This window comes from Dromaius novaehollandiae, chromosome 3 (genome assembly GCF_036370855.1).
Source record: "Dromaius novaehollandiae isolate bDroNov1 chromosome 3, bDroNov1.hap1, whole genome shotgun sequence".
NCBI classification, from domain to species: domain Eukaryota; kingdom Metazoa; phylum Chordata; class Aves; order Casuariiformes; family Dromaiidae; genus Dromaius; species Dromaius novaehollandiae.
Window position 1 is genome coordinate 65,149,298 of NC_088100.1, and position 23,890 is coordinate 65,173,187.

A 23,890-nucleotide genomic window follows, 5' to 3' on the forward strand; every position below is an offset into this window, starting at 1 on the left:
TCTTATTCATTTAAAAACAAAACCCCTGCAAATTGCTTGATCCCCCTTTTTCTTGAAGGTTATGCCTTCTTAAAAAGAATGAGAAACAATAGATTTTGCCCAGGCATTGTGTATTTTCTGCATTGCTCTTCTCTTTTTCCTTATTACCAGGAACCTTCTGCTGACAGACTTGTCTGTGTTCCCATCGCACATTCTACACGTGAAATCCTGCTTATGACATGGTAATAATTTCCATAGTAATCTGTTATGTCAGAAAGCAAGCAGCACTCTGACTTCCAGTAGGCAAAGCAGCAGGAACAGACAAAAGCCTGAAAAACGTGATGTGTGTTTCCATGCTAATGCCTCATGCAATAAAGAACAGGGGAAGGAAAATTTGAAGACAAATATGAATGAGCAAATCTGTTTTTAAAAGCATTCCACTTAAAAAAAAATTTCAAAGACACTGATAGCTCTCCAAGTCTTGCAATTTTAGTAAAAGGAGGCTAACAGACTGAAAGATGCTTTGTTGTACCACAAGTAAAACATATACTAAAAGAACATTTATATAAAGACATGATCCAACTCTGCAAAGAAACATTATAACATTCCTCCATACAACTACTTTCTGTTGATTGTAACAGGAAAATTTCAAAGAGCAGGAAAAAGAAACAACTAGTACTGATGATTTTCTCGTCCTCAACACCATCAAACCCTTGCTGTGCCCATCAGGGAATCAAAAATAACTGTCCTTTTGTATAAGAAGTAATAACCAAATATTGACAAAAACACTGAGGACAATGGAAAAAGTGTGTTAGTTCAAAATACAGTCATCACTGGGTCTGTGGAAAGGACTCTAATGTTCTTTAAAATTTACATTTTTATTGGTAGCTGCCTTTTAAAATCAAAAATTAGAGCACTGCTTTAAAATTGGTGTCTGAAAAAGGCTCTTGCTTTTCAATTCAGTTACATTACTACAGAAATAGCAGATATAAAAGGCAGTCATGCTGCTAGAGATGCTTGTAAAGATGCTGCACATGTCACTGCAGGGGAAAAATGGTTATTTTGAATCTCCGCCTTAAAGCTACTCTCAGGAGTACTGAAGCAGCATGCATGACACCACTGTTCTCCTTTCTTATTTACTACATGGAACTGGATCAGGAGGATAGGTGTTCTTATCATTCAGATTTAAACACCACTTGAAGGACATTTAATTATTCTTAGCAAGCACAAGAGGCATTTAGGATAAGGAAGAGAAGGCTCTGAAAAGGCTAGGGTGAAAGCAGAACACACAAAAAGATTGTTTACTTCTATCTCCGGGCACATGAGCAGTCTTTTAGCAGCCTGAAGCCTATTTAGTATGCTTTGTGTAGATTCTTTTGCTCTCATGAAAATGTAGCCTCTTTCAGTTTCTGGTAAAGATTTAGAGCAAAGCTAGGTACTACAGATGGACTACTGCAGCCAATCAAAATATGTATTTGCATATTCTGTATACAGTTATTAAAAACAATATTTTTTTTTGCTTTCCATGTGTATTTTTCTACAGAATCAACGTCCCCTTTAGTTAAGAGAGAGAAACATATCAAAGTAGACATTATAAATATTTCTGAAACTGTGATATCACTGATGACAACTGTTAGCCAATTAAAAATATCAGTAATAAAAATGTGTGCACTACATTACATAAATAACCAAAGAGATGGTTTTTTTGCTTTATCTACCACTGTAAAACACACACACACAAACATACACACAAACAGATGAGACAGTATGATGGGGCTGTGTAAGCACTATAATAAGTATCTAATATTTTTACATACTGAAGTGGTTGAGACAACCTCATTTCAGTATGCAATGTACTTGTATTCACAAACGAAACTAAATGCATTCCACTTCACAAGCAGCTTAAAACACATGGACAGAGTTTATGCTTGTTTAAAAAGCTACTGCTAGGGAAGGTAAATGACAAAGCAGAAAAACACTTAATTTTCTAAACTCCTCTAACCTTCCAAAAATCTGCGTTGTAGAACACATGATTGGGATATATTGCTTAGTGCAAATGCACATTGATGCTTTAAAATTTCTGAAATACAAAAAAACCTATGCTACTAAATAAAAGAGGCCAAGGGTGCTTCTTATGTCTGTCCAAGCTAAGCTTTTTTCCTCTAAGGATGACTGTGCCCAAAACGCCAGGTGGGAGCAGTTCCTGCACCATCCCTTCACCCCCTGTCCAGGCCTTGTCCGGGAGCCTGCTGGCTGGCGCAGGCCAACGCCACACTGGAGAAGCCCACTAGCAAAAAGGCAGCATGGATGACTGCAGGATGCTGCCAAGTCTGAGCCCTAGCCCTATGTTTCTTACCAGAATAGACATAACTTTGGGTCCAGCCTAACGTACGCACAGGAACTGCATAAATTGACTCAACAGCACGAAAACTTGAAGACCTTGATAGTGCAGTGAAGCCCATCAGGGCAGACCTCTGCGCCAGCATGAGGCCTCTTGTAGTTAGACTGGTTCAGAGCCCAAATAAACACAGGGCTCAGAGGAGGCAGGAAGGCCCAATCTCAGAAACATAAACTATAGGGCTAGATCCTTCAGGCATTATATGGAACATGCTCAGCAAAGAGTCTTCTCATCGTTGTTGCTGCTGCTATTTTAAGAACAAATGTTGAGGTTTAACATAATTTTTGTAGAAATACAGCATATTCTGAAATTACTTTGGCTTGGGTTTTGGCTTCATATATATGCATACCCTCTCAAAAGCTGTGAGGATTTCCTTGCTCTTTACAATACAACAATTGCTGCTCTTTTAACAGTTCTGTTTCCTGTAGAGGAAAAACAGAAATCTGTAGGAAAACTGGTTAAAAAAACCAAACAAGAACACTGAGGATTCATGTACTATCTTGAGGGTTTTAGGATTTTGGTACAATTCAGAGTAAAATAGGAAAGAGTATTTTGTTTGTGGTTTCCAGATGCTAAAAACTGTTAAAATCAATCTGCTTTTGCTGGTACTGCAGCTGGAACATGAACAATACAATTTTTAAGGGAGTGCTCAAACCATGATTTAAACATTAAATTGAAAACGCTAAGCCTATTAGAAAACCTCCAATTAAATAACAGTCAGAATTTTTAAAAAGTCTGCTTCAACAGTGAAATTCTGGAATTTAATCAGACCTTTTATAGGATACCATCCAAAAAGTCCATCTGGTTGCGGGGACAATGTCTGAATAGACAGGAGCAAAAAAAATTATTTCAGAAATGGAAATTGGGTTACACATGCTCAGCATTATAAAGTCAGAAGTGGTTGTACTTTGGTGATAAATATGGCTGAAAATCATCTTGCCTGCAGCTTTTATATTATCCTGTGTCCATTAGCCCTGGAGTTAGCACTGTGCCTGCCACAAGAGACCTGTATCTAGGCTCCTCTCTCCTTTACTACCCCCCTTCTTGCTATGCTGAAAATGATGAAATAATTAGGCAAAAGTAATTTGACCTCTTAGTTAGGGCAAACACTCTCCCCTAATGCACATGTTCAGTGTAGACTCCAGCAGCAAATAGAGAACAGCCAGTATCTGGAACAAGGGAAATATGCAATATATTAAACATCTCTTGCATGGGAGCACAGAGAAGAGGTTCAAACACATGCCTTAGCTCCAGGTGCTGGACCCGAGATAGGCTTGTACAGGTTACATGAGTTTTCCCTTGCTTCTGCGATTATTGATGTTGCTCACTAGATATTACAGGGACTGAGACTGACTGTGCAAATTTGATGGAACAAAGCAGGCGTCTACAGCTAATCCCTAGGGCTGGTGCCAGCTGCTGAAAAACTCCCTGTCACCTTATGGCTCTGGCTGATCTGGTGGCACCAGCAGTTTGCTGCAGAGAATCAGTAGAAGGGGGTCCTGTGCATTAAAAGGAGGGTAAAAAAAAATGAGAATTTGAGAGGATAAAAAGTGTGTACGTGCTGATATCACAAAGAACATGCTTGTTTTGACTAGTACACAGGAACAATCTCTCCTCCCAAACTTCCTCTTTCTGACTAATCATTTCTATTATAAGCACTTCTCCCTTGTGTCACGGACACATTCCTAAGATCTGTTCCTTTCACGTCCTTTTGTACCAATCCTCCTCCAAGCCTGGTGGTCTGGCCAAGTCTCTATGCAGGCACCGACTTCCATAACATTACAGAAAGGACCAGAGATTCTCTGCCTCTTCTAACCTAGTACTTACATATCAACTGATTTTTAATGGATACACAACAAGATACAGACCAGACAACAGGCTCATGCCAATTTTAGGAATTGTAACTGTGCTCCATGAAGCATCTGTAATCTCTCAAAGGGGCAAAAAACTACCAGGATGCAAAATTACTTGGCTTGAGCAGCTGGGTATTTGTGTGGAACCTATAGGTATATCTACAGAATGCTGAGATTTCTGGGGCTCTTGACTGTGAGACCTATAGCTTGAATGACTGCTAGTGCCTAACGGAGTAACTGCAAAAGAAGTATCAATTAACAGGAATCTAAAGCTGCATTCCCCAAGATCAATAACCTCAAAGACATAAATGCTCACATTTTGCTGAGGAAGTGCAATGGAATGGTTTCATCTGACTAGTTTCAAAGGAGAAGCTTCCAGTCCCCAGCAACACTGGCTGGTACCAACAGGAAGTCTTAGCTGTGCCACAAAAAAGCAGATATTGGAGTGACTGTTCAGGTGTCAGTCACATCCGTGCTGATGACTGACAGGAGGTCCTACAGGTGATGACCTATTGTGAGCTACCGAAAATGGGAGGTAGGGAAAGAAACTGAAGAAAAGCATATGAGGTCATTCTGACCCTCTGAATCCTTTTGTAAAAAACACAGATGGGGAAAAAGAAAAAATCACTGAGAGTGGTTAAGGACCCTGCACTGGACCTTAGGGCAAAAAAAGTGATGAAATCACTCAAGAAGAGTACATCCATACCTTAGAAGGCTCTTTCTTTTCTTTTCTTTTTTGAACACCAAAAGGGGCCAAAGACTTTCTGTTAGGTTAAAAAGAAGCAAAAACCCTTGCAGAAGAAACCAAAAGGCACAAAACTTGATTTCCTCTTCCCTGCTTTATTGAGGCATACTTATACTTGGAAGATGAACTGCACCACCTACAGCGGAACTGGCACCAAGGTCTCAGACCTGCTCCTCCTGCAAGGCAGGGAGCCCAGGAGACCAGACGCCATTTGTCAGTAGCTGGAACTGCACTGGTACAGGCCTCTGCAGAAACACTTGAAACCAGACAAGTTGGTAGCTTTGTGAAAGGAAGGAAAGTTAGTCTAAGCCAGATCCTAGAACACCAACACAGAGAGGGCAACATAAAAACACGAAAGCATTTTGCTGCCTTCACTCCCGTCAAGGGAGTTTGAGCATGGGAAGGAAGCTGAAGATTAAAGAGCTGAGAAATGAGCAAGGCCAGCAACAGGTTTTCCCAGATACCTGCTCAACTGTACTAAATGCAAGGGAACCATTTTCTTGCCCAACGGGAAGATCCTGGTTTGCATAAAAGGTCTCATCTGAAGAAGAGAACTACAGGTGATGGAGAAAATGACAGCACAGAGCAGAGAAACTGAAACAGTAAAAAATTTACATGGAAACATCTCAAAGTGTAACTTCTCTTGTCCTTCTAAAGTTTTGTTCCAACACTGACTCCAATAAAAATATAATAACATTTAGGTTCTGTGAGACAATGAAGGTAATTCAGAGATATGCAAAAATACTTTTTGATTTGTTATGTTTGGCAGAGAAAGCATGCTTCACCTTTTCCTCTTATTTTGCTATCGTTTGCTAAAATAGCACTGATGCTTCTGCTGTTAGAAAATGACATCCAGAAAGTAACTGACATCTCTAAGCTGTTAGGGATGTAGGGCTCTTGAGCTGGCTCAGAATCCCATCTCTCACATTTGCATTTTATTTATGCAGCATTTTTTATGCTGAAGTTTCCAGGCTACGCATAGACTGGTTCATCATTGGAACACACCTGTGAAAACACAGCAGTATTGCAAGGCTCAAAAGTAGGAATGTTTAAAGACACTTTCAGCACATGCCTCATGGGTACAGCTAATGTACCTTTTAGTATATTTGGCTAAAATCTAAGCAGGTGTCACAACCGCTGATCTGATGCCAGCAAATGGCATACAATTTCTCTTCTGTTTGGCCTTTATTGTTCCAAAGGAACCAAAGCAGCCAGGGAGAACCCCAGCAGCCTGGCCCAGCAGAGTCTCTTCCAAATTCTCTAGCAAGAAATGAAAATAGTTCAAGCTTGGTTGAAGCTTTGAGGTTCTCTCAAGTTTCTGCTTCCTTCTGAAGAACAAACAAGAGGTAACAAGAATCTGCTCTGTGAGTTGATTATTTAGCCTGTGCACAGCAACTTTGGTGTACCAAGGGATTTTAATCTTTTTGTAAATATTACAGCTATTCACAGCAATGCTTCAGGGGAGAAACAAAGAGATTTATTCAGCTGAAACTGCAAGGAAAATGTCAATAGGCACGATGCAATTGCTTGATATGGAGTTTAGTCCAGATCCTCGTTTCGATCAAATGAACTGTGGAATGTTTAAAAACAACCAGCTGTTTGTTTTGGGACAGTGTAAGCAAATAGGGAATGGACAGCTATGGAAATATTTGGGGAGAGACAGGGGAGAAAAGGCAGAGAAAGCACAAGGATGAACAAGGATGGAGGAGATATGTAAATGATTGCTAGCCTTGCCAGCGGCCTGGTGGGTGACTCCGGCTAAGTCACTTCACTGCAGCATGCCTAGTTTCCCCATCTGTAAGACGAAAACACCAATAACTGTTCTCTTTTCAAACATTTTGATTTCAGTGATTTTCATTTTTAGTGTTTTTAGTGGAAAGCAATACGCTAACAGGATGGAGATTGCCATCAGAGAATTTCCCTGGCACAGTTTGTTCTCTTGATGATATACCACCACAGCAGCAATATGAAGTTATGCTGACAACTTCCAGCATAGGGCAAATGGCTAAAGCACTACATGCCTGCCTATTGTGGACTCGTGAACTGTCCAGAGAGAGCTCCTACAACGAGATACTTCAGCCCTGAAATTTCTGCAATGTAAAATAGGAGCCAAGAAAAACCTTCAAACAGTGAAAGATGAAATGTGCTCAGCACAGAGAGGAAAGAAAAAGAAATAGATGTATAATGCAAGGGAGTAAAACTTAGTGAAAGAGTCAGTATATGGGATGATTCCACACGTAAAGCACCTAAAATTATGTCCTACCAAATTACTTTAAGGACACTCTTTCTCTACTACAAAATAGAGAAAGGGAAGTGAGAGGGAGGGAGGGACGGGCATCATTTTACCTGTAAAATCATGATTTGGGAAAAAAACGAAACATCGTTCTTTTAAATAAAGATTTTAAACACCAGATTTAAATCAAAGAGCTCTGCAAACAGTGTTTGAAAGGTCTGCCAAAATTCAGACTGTTACCTCATGTTCAAACATCGTGTACCTTACTAACTGGGACAAGATGACCGACCTAGGTAGTATAATTTTAACCAACTAGGCATTTTTTCTTTGGAATGTATGAAATAATTAATAAACACATGTAAATTACTTCCAATTAAATAATGTTGATACTTAAGGGGCTGCCAATTAGGTCTAAACTGAACTGGAAGAAGTAGGTAGCTCTATAGGTACTTCACTGTCAGTGCAGGTCACAGCAGACTCAAGAAGGCACCAATGAATTGGTTTACTCCACCAAGAATTCATTACAAGCTGAAATGCCTGCCCTTTTCAGTTTTACTTTACATTTTGGGGGAGCAGCTCATATCTCCAGATAGGCATTAGGTCCACAAACTTCACGTCCCTGCACATTTCCATTGCACTGGCACACCACTTTCCAAATATCACATCCCCTTCAACAGATGGAATTCAACAGATAAAAAGCCCTTGTTTCCGGATGCACAAGGTGGCAAGGAGGCACGCATGTATTTGGAACTGTAATAGGCTATCAGACTGTATCGGTTTCATGAGCACTGGTAATGTTATTAGTCGGGTAATGATAAGCAGTGACAATGAACAGTGGATGGAATACAGTTCTGATGAGCCATACCTAGCTCCTTTTGTATGTTGTCAGGGATTCCTGTAATAGTCTTTCTCCTTTTGACTTTCTTCGGCCGTCTTACCACCGTGTCTGTGTAAATTAGAGACCGCCGAATGCTGGCTTGGCGGTCGAAATTCTCCCCTAATACACGGTAGAACAAGCAAAGCAACATTACTTCCAAGCACGCTGACATCATGCACTTTCTTCCACTAGTTTTGTTGTAGAAATGAAAAAAAGGCATTAATAAATGATGTTAGCTTGGTCCTACAATGAAGGTTTACACTGAAGGAAAAGATACAGCATATCATCGCAGTAAGGCTTTAGACACGCTAACGCATTACAGAGAACTGCAGGTTTTAAAAGGAATTTTGACTTCCCAGTTCAGATCCCAATGTATGCAGCTGTAATTCCAAAGAAGTGAACAGAATCCTTGATTGAATTTGGTGCTTTGTGTTGTGTTTTTTTTTTTTTAAGTAATGAGCTTCAGAAAAAGCAAATCTGCTCATGAAAATGCAAGATCACAACGGTTTATACAGGAACAGCCATTGCTATTGGCAAGAGCTGTTACAAGTTCTGTGTGCAGCTCCATCATTAAATCGCGCTTCCTTTTTAACTGCATATTGCTCTGAACCTGTCAAGTATACCATATTCTGGTGGCGATTTTTTAACATGAATACAAATAATTATTATAGAGCATGCAGAGATCAAATTGATCTCATGATCTCACAAATATTCCAGTCAGAGTGGAAGCTGTTTAAAACAGAAACCTTTTTAAGTGATAAAACGCATATGCAATGCCAAGAGCTGAAAAAATAATGCGTGTATAAGCGCACATTGCCAGACAAAGCCTTATAGTGACCATGTGCTGTATCTTAATGGGACCCAGAAGCACCACTACCATTAAGGCTGAGCAGCTTTTCTTTGGAAATTCACTTTTGTTTAGAAGTTTATAATTTGGCCTTTTCACTAGCAGCAAGATAAAACTTGCCCTATAGATTGTCCGTCAAGTTAAGTCTCCATCCCTTCTAGAAATCTTGAAAACTGCAAATCTCACATTTAAAGTTCCCTTTTTAAAAGCTGAAGCATTTTAACAGCCCTAATTTTAGTGTAAGATAAGCTATTTAAAGCTGAAATGCAGAAAAAACTTGATACACATTTTGTCTTATACACTTTTTTGAAAATTAATGACCAAATTATTTACCTCTGAAAAGTGATTAATGCATGTGCACAGTAACTAGGATATCTGTCATAAATACTATCCCTGGCTGACCACACATCAGTATGATGTGTGTCATGCAGACAGCATAGAAAACCTCATTATCTCTACAACAGTTAAAGATACACTCATATATTAAAGTATAGCATGTGGACTTCTTGGGAAAATACAAGCAAAAAATGTAGCCGTTTCATTCACCATATAGCAAATATAAAGACTCTGACTCTGTTTTAATGGAGTCTTGTGTTCCCATGAACAACATTCTTGCTAAACAAAATCCTTGCAACTACAAATAAGTGTCATGTTCATCTGAGTTTTTAATTAATTGAAGTGAGGCCAGGTTAAGGGAGGAGGAATCCCATGAGATCTATCAAATTTAGAGATATGAATCCCATGGGCTTAATAGAAGCCCTAAAACATTGAGACAGAATATCCACTGCCTGGGGCATTACTGCTATTAGGATGTTAGGACCCTTATGGGGTCAGGGTCAGGACTCTTAGATAATCCTGCCATGCACGGAGCAGATCATAATTCTAGCCTCATTATAACAAATGCAGCAAAGAATTCAAGAGAGAAATCTTTCCATCTCTGAATGTATCTTTACCCATTCAAAGACCAACAATTATGCCTGAGACTATGAGTTGCAAGGAAACTGAATACAGTTTTGAATGCCCTAGAATAAAGTAATATGTAAATGGCAAAGAGAGGGTGCAAGCAAGGAGAGTCCTTTACATAAGATCTCAGACACACAAACAGGGTGACCATGGAAAAAAGCTACTATGTGTCAGCTGATCCACAGTAACTTCTTGCCCTGTACTACCTAAGACCTTTTGACATACAGCTTTTTGAAAGCCATTGTGCAAAGTCAGAGAATTTCAAAACAGCAGCTTTAATAAATTCTAAGTCAATAAGCAAAATCAGTGTTTCAGTCTCTTTTCTTCACTGTCATATTTTTTTAATTGATGTTACTATTAAATATATTTTGCAGGTTTAAAGATACTTTTCTCCTTCCTTCACAGGTTTGTAACAAATCATCTAAGCATTCCTCATGCAGTTCATTCAGTTTTTCCTCACACAGTTTACTCAGTTTTCTTGGATTCACCAAAATACTTAAGTACGTGCTTAAACCTCACTAAAGTCAGTCCAGGAGGACTCAAGCAAATGCTTAAATGTTTTGCAGATTCCAGCCTGGCGCTGATCACCTCCACCATCACCAGACCAGCTTCCTCCATCTGTGAAGAAAGTTAGTTCCAGAAAACCCACTAGAGCAGACACCATTTTAACATACATCCTTTAACCCACAGGATACGAGAAAGCAGAGACTGGCCACCACTAAAAATTCAGCCCCAATCCGTTCCGGAATAAGCTTAGCCTAGCCAATCCCAAAGACAGAAACTGCTTCCAAATCTGGATGTCTAGTCAGCAGCTTGTCAGCCTAATGCAATGCCCCTGCACCTCGAGGCTAGCCAACAGATTTTTACTATAGCTATATTAGTTGCAATCTGTTCACCGAAGAGCCCTGCAAGCCCAACTAGGGGAACATTTGTTGCACAGCCACGTGAGGGGCCATGGAGCATAATCATTATTAATGCACTGTTGAAAAGGCTGTCAATTTCCAGCATCCTCCTCTGAGGGTAATGCTTTATTTCATGCCAGGAGTAATAAATGGAAGTTTTTTGACCTTTCTTCTGGGCCAGTGAGAAAAAGAGCAAGCAAAGGAAAAAGCCAAATCAAAACAAAAATAGAGCTATGGTTCGTTCCACAGCACATTTAAGAAACGGCACAGAATTTTTGGTCGTTTTGTTCCTACCTCATGTAGTGACATAAGGGACCTCACAAAATAAAATTACTGAGTGTGGGAGGGCAGAGGAGGGGAGCAGATTGTGACTTTTTAAAGGGGAACAAGGACAGAAGTCCTTTTTTCTTTTTTTTTTTTTGGTGGCCCAGTCTGTTATTTTTGCTTGTCTTGTTTCAAAGCAGCAATATAACTATTTCAGGGAAAGGAAACTATGTGGTTCCCAGAGACCAGCTCCCATAGTGCAGGAATAATCATCCTTTACTGTCCTGCTTTTCATACCTTCCTACTGCCATTTTTATAGGCAGAAAATGCTAAACACCAAATTCTAGGAAGGTGAACAATAATACACATGTGCAGGGTCTTTTTTTTTTTTTTTAAACCACAATTGCTGAGTAGGAGAGCGCAAAACGAACAATTTAAGGGGCACAAGGTTTGCTATACCAGTTGGATTAATCTGATTGAAATTCCAATTGTAGTTTATCCAAATCCATTAAACATTTCCAGTGACATTGAATTAAAACTATGACTGTTATTTGATCTCTTTTACCCTATTTTTCTTTCCATCTGTTTACTTCCCCTTTATATTTTCAGTACACAGGGTCATTAAATCGAACCACAGATTACTCATTCTGTAAGTATAGCATGTTCCTGCTGTCACAATATCTAAGCCATGCTCAGGTTTATTGATTATGTCAGCTAATCCAATCCCTTGTCCCCATAACTCTGCCTTCTGCACCTGTATCCCACACTCACTACATAATGCCAACTGGCCTAGTAGTATTTCAGCATTGCATTTGTTTTTTTCCTGCTAATTATTTTCCAGAGGTGGACTGTTGGTAGTTTTCTGTTGTTTTCATGCTGTTAATTTCAAATATTTTCTGCTGTTTATTTAAGTAATCTTTTTTGTTGATTGCTCAGAGCTCTCTGATGGTTGTCACTGGCCTTAAAATTACAATATATCTTAAAACCTTACCAGAAGAAATCTTCAGCAAAAGAAATACTGCTCCTCCCCTTACAAAAGCTAGTTTATAAAAATACACCTGAAAAATTATTAGTAGTCACATAGGAAAAGGGACCACCTAATTTACTTTCAGAACAAAACCAAACATCACAAGCTATTGAATAGATTAGAAGAGTGAGCATGGAGCCAAAGAGAGCCATATGGCTTTTGAAATAAATTGGATATTGAATATCATCCTGGTTTTGGCAGAAACACAGTCAGTTATTTGAATTAACTAATAATAGAGAATCTCGATACTGTGCAGAGAAAGAGGGATTATTAAATGGAAGTGATAATTCAATCTTTCATAGAAATTCTATTTACATACATCAGGAAATCTATTCAGCATTAGTCTTTTCACATGATTTAACCTCTATAGAGTTGAGTGGGAGTCCTACAACTGTGAAACCAAAGACTATTTTGAAAATGGAAAGTCAATATACAACTTACACCAATAAAATGTGGACTATTTTCATGCAAGTTAAGTGACCTATCAAGAGACTTGCTTGAGGACCCAGCCTCATTAACTTTTTCTGTCCTTTCCCTACTTTCCTTGTCACCTAAACCTCTTAAAATTGATAAAATAAGACCCTAGAATTCTTCTTCTCCAATTTTGGAACACTTTTTTTTTTTTTTTTTTTGAATACAGAAGTCTTTGATAACCTTCCTTACATAAAACTTCTAGGAGAAAATCCTAAAAATCATTAACATTGCACAAAATGCGATTTTCTCTTACATATCTTCAATGCAGCCTACAGCAAAACAGTGGCATATCCAACCTCTAGTATTCCATAAACTTCTAAATGCTGTTTCAAGCTCATGTTGTATAGACTATCCTCACTAATGCTCATTTTAAGGAACTGTGAGTTTTTCCTCATTAAGCTCAGAGACAGACTATTAAACGTAAAACACTGCTTTGAAAAAAGGTGCAGTTAGTAATACAAAATTCACAGATCAAATATACAAGTGTCAAAATACTATCCAATTGGATGAATCCTCTTTTATCCCTCCCCCAACATGCATTCTAAGAAGTTAGTGAGATTGCAAGCCTACCAGTCACATTAATAGGAACCACATCTGTTTGGACTGCCTGTGCTTGTTGTCGCATCTTCTCTTCTGGCGTTGGCAGTGGGAGTGACTTAGTCCAGTTGGTTTGGGTGTTGATATCCGATAACTCATTTGAAACAGGCGTTTTAGGCCTTTTGATGGTAATGAGCTTTTCTTCTGGGGAGGAGACGGAACACTACAAACAGAAACACATGCAACAATATAAATTCACTACCAAAAAAAAAAAAAACCCTAAAAAAAACAAAAAAACAGTGCTGGACTGCAATGGTACTAAAGCATTGCCACTGCAACATGCCCATTCTCCCACAAATATCACACTGACCTATACAAGGGTTTTTTTGTTGCTATTTTTTTTTAAACTGGATTGTATCTATCCAATACACCTGAGCAGTCTAAGGAGCATAGACGAACGAGAGAAAAGAAAAGTGGTCTTGAGCAAAGCACAATAATCTTATATATACACATTCTGCCTGCAGTGTTAAACTCCCTCAGTGCTGAAGGAGTGCACTGTTTGCCTCCCTTCCCCTCTCTCCTTGTAGCACCCTGCGATTTGAGAGATTTGAGCACTGCCATAATCTAGCTGTCCTTGGTATGAGGATGTGCAAAACCTCTGCAAGAAGCTTGCTATGAAGAAACAGATTTTGAGAGCGCTCACTAAATGAACGAACTGAGGTGCTGCGCAAAGCTGTCAAGTGGGGCTCAGCGAGGTAGCAAGAGTAACCATTTTGGTCTTGGAGAAACTCATGCCACAGAGGAGAGTTCATTTGGCTCTGTTTTTAAAGGGTGAAGTAGTTCACAATGTTAGCAGCCACAGAATGGTCATTTTTAAAGTCGTTCCTTATCAAAGTACTAGGATTCACATCCATGACAAAAAGCCACTTTATTTTAAAATGTGGGTAGGTGCTTTGTTTTTTGTTTCTTTTTTTAAAAAAAACTTCCTGCACCAGAAAGTGAGGCAGGAACAGTTTGCACAAATACTTTTACTAGGCAAAATTACAATGCCAAAAAAGACATCTGCCTTACGGTAGCAAAACTGTTTTCATTACAAGGTCCGTATGTGGATGCCAGTAATGGTCTCTTACTGATACAACAGTATCACCCCACAGCAAATCCTGAGGACAAGTAGGTTCAGGGCACATGGAAAACATCTCATGGGCTTAGAGAAGGTGGTCACAAACTCAAAACCCAAAAGACACTGATTTCTCTGCTCCCATACTTCTGCCAGCGAGGTACTAGGGGGAAACCCAGAAGCAGGAGAGGAAGAAAAGCCTAGAGGAAGATCTCCTCCTCGTCCTCAGGCAAAATGAAAAAGAACAAAAATGTTTGAGAGGAGCTGTGCAGAGGCTGCAGGGTGCTGCAACCACTCTTTGTAATTTCTGATTTTCATCTTCCACCTGTTTCCATGAGGCACTCCTGCTCTATATAAATAAATAAACATTTATTTGTTGCATTATGCTTTGATTGTAAATTCCAATAAAAAAGCTTCCAGTTTTTTTTAAAAAAAACTCTTCAGATAATAAAAAGAAAAAAAAAACCTTTCACACAACTAAATTATCAGTAATGCCATTCTGCAGTATGCAATCGTACTTTGAAACTTGGGAGTTTCCCCACATTTCCTGCATTTCAGTCAGCCCTGCATTTCTCCTGCTCCCAGGGGGCCGGGCCACAAGCACCCTGCAGCGCCAGGGCTGCTCTGCACACGAGGGCTCAGCCCCACAACAGCCACCGCAAATCCTTTCAGTTCAAGTTACTTCTACAGTTGTGAGACCCACCTTGTTTTTAAAAGGCACTGAAACCATTTCCCTAAAAATCTATGTGAACATTTCTATGTTAATGTGTGTATATACACAAAATACATGTGTACATATACATACACCTGCCTTGCACACCAACACAAGTACTTTCCCCTCCTGAATCACTCAGATTTATAAAAGCCTTCACCGACTTACGCAGTGTGGGAGAGAAATACCTTCACAGATGGGAACGCAGCTTGTGGGCCCTGCCTTCCCACAGCGCGCTCTAAAAACAGCTCCGAGCAAAAGGGTTTGCCACGACGGCGGCATGGGTGCGGGCAGCCCTGCTGCTACAGGACAGCACTGGCATCACCACATGCATGTGTGCGTTTGTGCTTAAAGGAGTAATCAGCGTTTGAGGGGCAAAAACCCCTCCCCCGCCATGCACTTTTCTGCTACCTGGATCTGGGCCCCACAGGAGGTATTGCAAGACGAGTTTTGCAGTTTTTTGGGGGGTGAGGAGAAGCTCCAGTAACCTACCACTGGTCCAGCTGACTGATGCTGTCAGCATCAATAATCGTCACCTTCAAACTATACTGCAGCATGAGGTCTCAGCTGCCGTACAGCAGTGTCCATGGGCTACTCCAGCATCTCAAGCGACAGAGGCACTCGGTTACAAAGCCACGTTTCCTTTCCAAGGAAATTGCCCAAACAAAGCAGAACTCCCCCCCCCCTTGAAATTAATCTATTAAAATATTGAGATTAGAGAGAGAGAAAAATTGAAGCATCTACTACAAGGGAATCCTACCTATCCAGAAAAATATGGAATAACCATCATAATTTTGAAGACTTAAAGTTCACAAATTTGGCGAAGGATGGAGGGAGGACAGAAATTAATCAGTCCAGTGAACATATAATGAAAGAAAAGCAATCGCAAACCCAATTGCGCAGCTGTGGTCAAAGCCTTTTTTCAATGAAAATGATTTTCTACCACAGGACAGTGGTGTACCTCCATAAAATAATTCAGAGGTGTTTTCGAGTGTAGGAAGAAATATTTGTGCTTCGTCTGAAGGTATTTTTTCCATGGTTTTCATGACTTTTTGATGTAAAGATACTTTTAAAGGGCATTACAGATACAAAGCTAGAAAACTGCTCATCTTGCAGCTTTCTTCATACAGAAATTATTTACATCTAATCAGGCTGAAAACAGGAAAACAGAAAAATTCACAACAATAAAAACAGGTGTATTGCATACTTTACATTTCTTTACATGATCTACACGTTTTTAGAAAACATTCCCAGATTTACAACACAGAAGCTTGCAGAAAGATTCGATGAACTGCTGCTGTAGAAACGGGAATGTCTTTTCAAGCAAGGTATGTTATATTAGAAATAGTACTGGACTTTGAGATTTTGCTATCTGCTTAGCAAATCTGATCATAAACACTATGTCCATAACAGAACAGAAAGTACCTTTCCCATTTTTAAAGTGTATTTGATTCATAACAACTTCATTCTTGCTACTTGGAATGCTGCACTTATCTCCTGAGGAGAGTTTGTTAGAATTTGTTCTTTTTAATGGATCAGGGGAAGAGTAAAAAGCAGTATATGAAAAGGATGGGCTTGGAGCTTGCAGTTTTTCATGAACATGCAATATAGGGGATAAGCATGAACTTTCAAATGGGAATTGAAATGAGAATCCAGGAGAAAAATGGCCTATAAATACACCATGGACAAAGACAAGCTATATAATTCAGTAAGTCAGAGCCTCTTCATTGCCCTGCTGACATGCTGTCCTCCCAGTCTACTAGATCGCTTGGACAGAAAATAGTTTCACTATCCCAGCACATGCATACTATTTGAAAGGTCCCAGCTGATAAGTGATTCTACCCTGCTTATCTCACAGCACGTCCTGCCTAAATTCCCATTTACTCTGAATCTTCTTGTGGCAGAGAAGGACCATGTGCCAGCGGTATACATTACACCGTCTGAAAAGACGATCCATACAATTTTACCTTTCAACAAAGGAACTTGAAACTTCTAATGCTGCCTTTCACCTTACCGTATACCGCAATCATTTCTAAATTTCAACTTCTTAAGGAAAAAAAGAAAAGAAAAAAGAAAAAATCCATGCATTGTTGTGAACAGGAGCCATAGCAATTCAATTGCCTGCTGAATTCATATTCCAGCTCTGTCGAATTCATGTACTTTCACCTATTCACGTATCCCAACTTCCTATTTCTTCTCCAGCCTTTTATTAGGTTTGATGGCATGAAGTGCCCTTTTTCCAAACACAAAGGAACCAAATCAAATGGTAACGGAAAAAAAAAATTAAAAAAAATTTAAAAGCCCCAAACCCTGCTGCATCCCTCTTTCTTGGTTAAACAGCAGTTTATGTGACAGCTTCATTGGGGTGGGCGGGTAGGGGTATGTGTGTTCATACTGTGTTCTAGAACACTGCCACATTATAAATTTACATTAAATTACATTTAACTTGAATCAGTCATATCCTGCTCTACTTGGTCCCTAATCTAGTCCTCCAGATTTTGGTAGAATATTCCTATTAATTCTGCGCACAGACCTTCAGTTGTGCTAAGCAACTTCTCTAGTATCAGTAAATCCTTCACTTCGTAGCCTTCATCGTCTCATTACAGAGGAGATTTATCTGTCAGCAGAAACTACCAGCCACCAAGCAAGCACTTAACCAGCACTGCTGTACTATTCCTTTGTTCTTCTTTTACTCTGTTGCAATGGGATTGAAAACAAGAAAAGCCATATTGTGTCAGATTAAAGGTCTATCTAGTAGAAGTATCTGCTTTCTGATGGTGGCCAATAGAAACCATACAGATGAAACTAAACCAGTGCAAGCATAGAGTGGACACTTTCCCCTGCATATTCTCTCAGCATTGGATGGATTCTTCCCCCAAGAATTTATCAGGTTGCTTTCTGAACCCACACAGACTTTTACCATCCACAATTCTTGCAGTAATTGAATGGTTTAAGTACGGGGTGAGCAAAGCAGTACTCTCTTCTGTTTGTTCAGAGTTTCTGTATTCATTTCCTTATGCTTTGGCATTTTATCATTTGAATTGCCATTTCAAGTCAGTAAATTTTCAAAAAGTGTGAAGCAGTATAAAATACACCTGGTGATTACAAAAGCACACACACTCATTTGCAGTGGATGGGTAGGGAGACCAGCTGAGGGCACCACCACCTTGAAGTACCTCCAGCTGTGCTAGAGCCTTTGCGGCACAGCTCTAGGACAGTCGCACCTCCAAACTCGAGTAACAAACTCCTTTAGCCCCTCTTAACACACCAAGTAAAATTATGAACCAGACCTTTTCAAGTCCCTGTAAACCAATACAGGTTAACGCATTTGTTTCCACTTAAGATACTAAGCAGTCTCTTGCAGATACTGAACAGACAGCTCTTAGTTTTGCCAAGTACAGTGGCAAAGGCATACTTTTTTCCCCCCATAAATAAGCACAGTAAACATTTTGTCACCCAAAGTTTGATAGACTGTAACAAGGTAAAGTTCATAAGCCAAGTGATAGGACCAGGGGATAAATGCCATGACTTTTTTGGCATACAAACACTTCCACAGGTGGAATAGAGACATAACATAGCACATGCCTGGGACCAAGTACTTTGTATAGCTGGCATTTGTCATTTTAGAAATGATGTATTGGTCCCAATTAGGAAAGTTTTTCTTGGCAAGTTTAGAAAAAAAATCAAGCAGCCAAATAACAAAACACACTCTTCTACTGGTGAGGGCGTTCAAAAGAGGCAAATGTTAATAGAACAAAAGTAATTAAAAAAATTTCAGTTTATCAAGTATATAAAGGAACAATGAGAAAAAATATAGGACATGAAACACATGACATTCTTTTGTTGAGTGGCTGATTCTTTTCTTTTTGACAGAAAACAGAAGCAGGTAACGATTGAAGGCTAAGAGCATAATAAGATTGCAGATGTGCTAATGCTACAAGTAACATCAAGCTGCAGGTATGACAGCTGGATGGTCCCATTTGTGGGCAAGGTACCTTGATGCTCCAGGGAACCAAGTTACAGCATGCGCTAATGCAAGACTGAGAGATGCAGTCTAACAGACTAGACTGTTGAGTGAGAGAAAAAGAAACAAAGAGAATGAGTGACAAAGGCAAAGAAAACAGAATGAGAAAAAACACACGAAAGACAAAATACATTTAAAATACATAAGGTATACATTTCAGAACACAAGGGGAACCAGAGTTTCAAAGTGACATTTCAAGAAGATCTTAACGCTAGGAAAACAGATCCATAGTGAAGGACAGGAAAACTTTCCAAGTACTGTCACCAATAGTGGTACGTAAGAGATGAGAAAAGGAACACTGGTTACAGTACTGAGATAAACCAATTTAATCTCTGACAAACTCAATTAGAACCAGCAGAAATACACTGAAGTGGAATTTGGTCTGTGCTCCATTAATGTGACTTGCAAGAATCAACGTAAGAGTAAAAAAGTAGTTCCATATATTTCATTCTGTATGAACTATCATTCAGAGACTTCAAATTTCTGTCTTCTACTTTCATTTGTTTGCTTGTTAAGTTGGGCTAACTTGTCTGTTTATCCCCAGCAGTTTTCCTTTCAAACAGCAAATGTTCAGCTTCTCTTAGACCCTTCCCTAAGAATCTTGCTGAACCATGTGTTTCTAGCATGAATGTTATCCTCTGGTGGCAGACACTTACCTCTACAACACAAGAGAATGTTTGTGGATCTAAGTCTTTTATTTGTGTGGCCTAAGCCATGGTTTCATATTATGTCTTCAGAGAAAACAGACAAATGGAGCATCTGGCTACAATATATATATATTTTAAGTAGATAATAAAAGAGTAGGGAAAGATGGTTTCCTTTGCAAAATCGCCACGCACCAGAATACAGTTTTTCTGCAAGTTGGCAATTATGTCAACTTAGAAGTAAGTCTGCAAACAGTAAATAGCTATTCACTCATCCATTATTATTCTGCTATCCTCAAATTTGAACAATTAAGTACTACATGCTCAGAATTTAAATGTTTGCTTTTTTGCTTTGAATAGACAACAAAGATAACAACAAAGCTTTCATTCAGTGGTAAGGTTGTCACATTTTGATTTATAGGGTCTTGGTAACCTGAGCCCATATTGTTACTCAAGAACTCTTCTTCTGACATCTGAAAAATGACTGTCTCAAGGCATAGGACTTATTAGAAGTACTTGACGTTTTACCAGTGGGATTGTAACGCAAGTTTAGAGTGCTGCTTATGGTACGTATTTGTTTAAAACTGAATAAAATTGTAGGCCATTAAAGCAAAGCCAATTAAAAAAAGGTATCAGTCAAAAGACACCACAAAACAGTGAATTCGACAATATGAAGGGAGAATCACAGTGTAGATTAGTAATGGATTAACATCTTTCTGAACTCTAAATAATAGTTTAGGTTAAGGTGCTGAGATAATCAGTAACATCGAAGACTGTCAGTTTGGCAATTGTCTTTCTCCATAGCTCTGAACCATGCTTGCAGCAAAAAATATTTACGGGAAACTATTCTAATGTGAAATGGCTATCCTTTCCAGAAGGCATAATTAGTTGCATTTAAATTCTTCAGAACACACAGAAATCATTTGTAACACCTTATGTTAAGATTATACTCCATGAAAACCTTAACCAAGATAAGAATGACAGTTCTGAGCCTGTAAGAGGCCTTACCCATGCCAATATGCTCTCATTCAAATAGATTAAAAAAGAGTGGATTTATATTTTTAAAATGTCACATTAGTTTTACATATGCAGTTGGGTCACAAGCTGCATAACACTAGCTAGGACAAGTTGATAGTAAGTATGCATGTGTGGAAAGTATATACTATATTAATAGCAACAAACAATCAGTTGATATTTTCCCCAATGCAAATTATGACTCCATTGATTTCAGCAAGGTTTTGCAAATTACTATTATAATGTATTCCAAGGTATTAATGTGCTTTACATTCTCTCATCACTGACAGTGCATACTGCATGCAGCTAGCTAGGATGCTGCAACATTCCCTGCCAAAACACAGATAAAATGCAATCAAAACCTGGATGAGAGTCTGCACACATATCACAACAATTTTTATTACACGATTAAAAGACATTGAAGATAGAATCGAACATGCTGTATGATGGTATCCTTTAAGCTGAGTTCATGGGATTTGCACACTTTGTACAGCAAGGGAATTATTTGGTCTGTGCTACAAAGACATATATATATATATATAAGCTATAATACAGTTTATTAATTATTCAAAAAAAATTAAATGGTGTTACAGTGAAGGACACCCTACCCCTCTCTAAGCAATGCTCTATGGCAAAGCATCCTAGAATATTTATCTTGAATATCCCAGGAGCTCCAGCATTTCAGGTTTGGACAGGCAGGCTCTAGGGTAACCTACTGGCCACCCCAGCACTAGTATCTTAACACGTGGCACCAAGGCTGGACAGTTTGCCTCTCAGAACCCACAGGCACAGCAGGAAAAGGTAAGAACATAGGACAGAAACTCCCTTGCTTTTTCAGAATGTTAACACCAGTTAACAGCTTTTTCCTTGAAAGGTATATAACCTTGATAAAAATCCACAAGATGTCTTCACAACCTTCTTAGCATTTTTATTTAACTGTTCCTTCTCTCTCTCTCTTTGTTTCATTATTTTTTAGATTCTAAGCTAACCACAAATCGAGATGAGCTGCAGGCATATAAACATGAAGCAAACAAACACAGCAAGCAAATCCAGCATCAAGAGGCGATCTTTCATTCTGCAATCACTTAACCCAAGTGGTTGTGATGCATTAGGACAAAACCTCTACTACTGAAACTGCATAACCATATTAGAAAGCAGTTCAAAGTGTGTACACATTGCTGTTTGAGTACGCTGATGACTGGTTAACAACTCTTCCCAGTACTTTATTATACACATTTATCAGTTTCAAAATAGCTACCCGCATTGGTGCTTTCTCTCTGCAACGTTACCAAACTCATCCGTGCTTTTACATCTTTATTGCGCCAATGGGAGCGTAATTTAAATATTCAGGTAAAACTGGGATTTTTAAGAGTCTATGGAAGTCAGATGATCAAAAAGCATTTCAATTCAAAGGACAAACACTTATCTATCACCTTAAGATCCTTTAAAATGATCTTATGATCCTTAAAATTTTCTTTTAAAAATCCTACCCTATTTGAATAATGAGAATACTGCAGGCAATTAAACTGTACAATGCATATATTCCTTCCAGCACTGTGCCCCCCACCATTACCTTTTGTTCAATTTCTTCATAATCATCCTGGTAACTTCCACAGATTGCACTGGAGGAAGAGGAGAAGGTTGGGCCCTGAGAGTAATACTGAGAGCTCCGATAGCCATCCCTCCGCAGTTTGTCACACTCTGTAGAAAGAGATAGAGGAAGAGGAGATTAATTTATTACAAGAGCCAAAACTGTTTATAATTGGTGTGCAATACACCTACAAAAGTACATTATGTTTTATTGAATATATTTACCATGCGTTAGCATTGTCTGTCCCAAGTAACAGAACACAAAGGTGCATTTCCCGTATTTGTCTCTATATTTTCCTCTCCCTCATAAATTACATACATATGCTCACACATTGTGCATATACACATCACTTATTTAACTCAGGAGATGACAAGAGCTTCAGAAAGATTATGCAGAGGGGGGAAATTGATTTATTTATTTTTTAAGTGAGGTCTGGCTCAGTATCTGGACAGATGGCAGAATCTTGCAGGATTGGAGACACAAGCATGCTAGTAACATTGGGGTCTCGTTTGCCAGGCCGGTAGACATCCATTACGTGCCTTACACTTGAAATGATGATGTTGCTCTCTACTTAAGCACCATCTGCTAAATAACTTTGGCACTGACCAGTTGTCTTGTCTTCCAGTCTGAGGAAGAGACTATTTATTGTGATCTTGGAGAGAGGAAAGCAAATTATAGGGAGCTCAAAATCTCATGTCACCCTTCAAGCGTGTGCAGCATATAATTGAAGAGTTTTTCAGAGCTCAGAAAAATTCAGAGCAAACCTGCATCCCCAGTCAAAATGGCCACAATTCCAGTCAGCACTCCTTTCCCCCCCCCCATTCAAATTTGCCATGTCTTCTTGTCTCCTAATTGATATTCAGTGTGATTATGCTAAAGAATAACAGATGCCAGAGCATAAGGAAAAATTAAATGTTCAAGATGTGGCAACCAAACTGATCTGTCCAGTCAAACTGTTAGCTTTATATTTCCAGAGACAGAAATCTGAATCTATCGGAAGACAAAGAAAGCCAAAAGGAAAATTAAGTATTTAATATATTTTTATCTAAAAACTGAAGTTTCTGCACAGTATATGTGCATTATCATGACACAAAGTGCTTTTGTCATCACTTGCTGCAGAAAGATTTTCTGCAATTGTACCATGTCAGTCTCCTTATTTTGATCTCTTTAATACACCTGAAAATAGAAAATATGCAACGTTTATATTGAGGGGAAGATTTTATAGAGGTTTTTACTTGTCAAATGAGTAAACAGAGTTATAACTTGCAACTACAGCACACTTTTCCTCTGTTATTTTAGATGCCTCCAAGACCAAGATCTGAGCACTCTATGCAGACAGGTTAACTTACCTACAGCAACCACAGCTCTGCATGATGATTTCATCGATATGGACTCCCCTGTATGTGCACATCCACAACAAGCATGCAAGCTTTGGCTCTGATAGAGAAGGCTGACTATCAGATCCTGACACACGTCCTGGCCTATCTCACATTTCCATATGAGGTCAAAAAGGGCACTGTGTCATGAACCTTTCAATTCTCTCTCAATTCAAAGACCAAGTGTGGTGGTGGGTTTTGAGATCTGTATCAATCACCACATCCCAAAACCACAGGGTTCATAACCACGTTTACCTGTTTGTCATGCATTAATATGCATTTCACTGCTGGCATCTGGCATGCAGCTGCTGCA

At 39.1% G+C, this 23,890-nt stretch overlaps 1 protein-coding gene across 11 annotated transcripts in view; it reads right to left on the bottom strand.

Moving 5' to 3' along the window:
• The window catches only part of NHSL1 (NHS like 1), a 187,003-nt gene that overhangs the window by 9,798 nt on the left and 153,315 nt on the right, over window positions 1-23,890 (bottom strand). For 8 of the 11 annotated variants that reach the window (XR_010388384.1, XM_064509049.1, XM_064509048.1 and 5 more), the window contains exons 3-5: window positions 22,184-22,311; window positions 13,133-13,322; window positions 8,074-8,205 (exon numbers count right to left, since the gene is read on the bottom strand). Coding sequence is in view for 10 of the 11 variants with exons in the window: in XM_064509049.1 (XP_064365119.1) it covers window positions 8,074-8,205; window positions 13,133-13,322; window positions 22,184-22,311 (450 nt within the window). In the remaining variant the exon portion in view is untranslated. The remainder of the gene's footprint in view (window positions 1-8,073; window positions 8,206-13,132; window positions 13,323-22,183; window positions 22,312-23,890) is intronic. The other 3 variants (XM_064509051.1, XM_064509050.1, XM_026119888.2) reach the window with 1 other exon arrangement.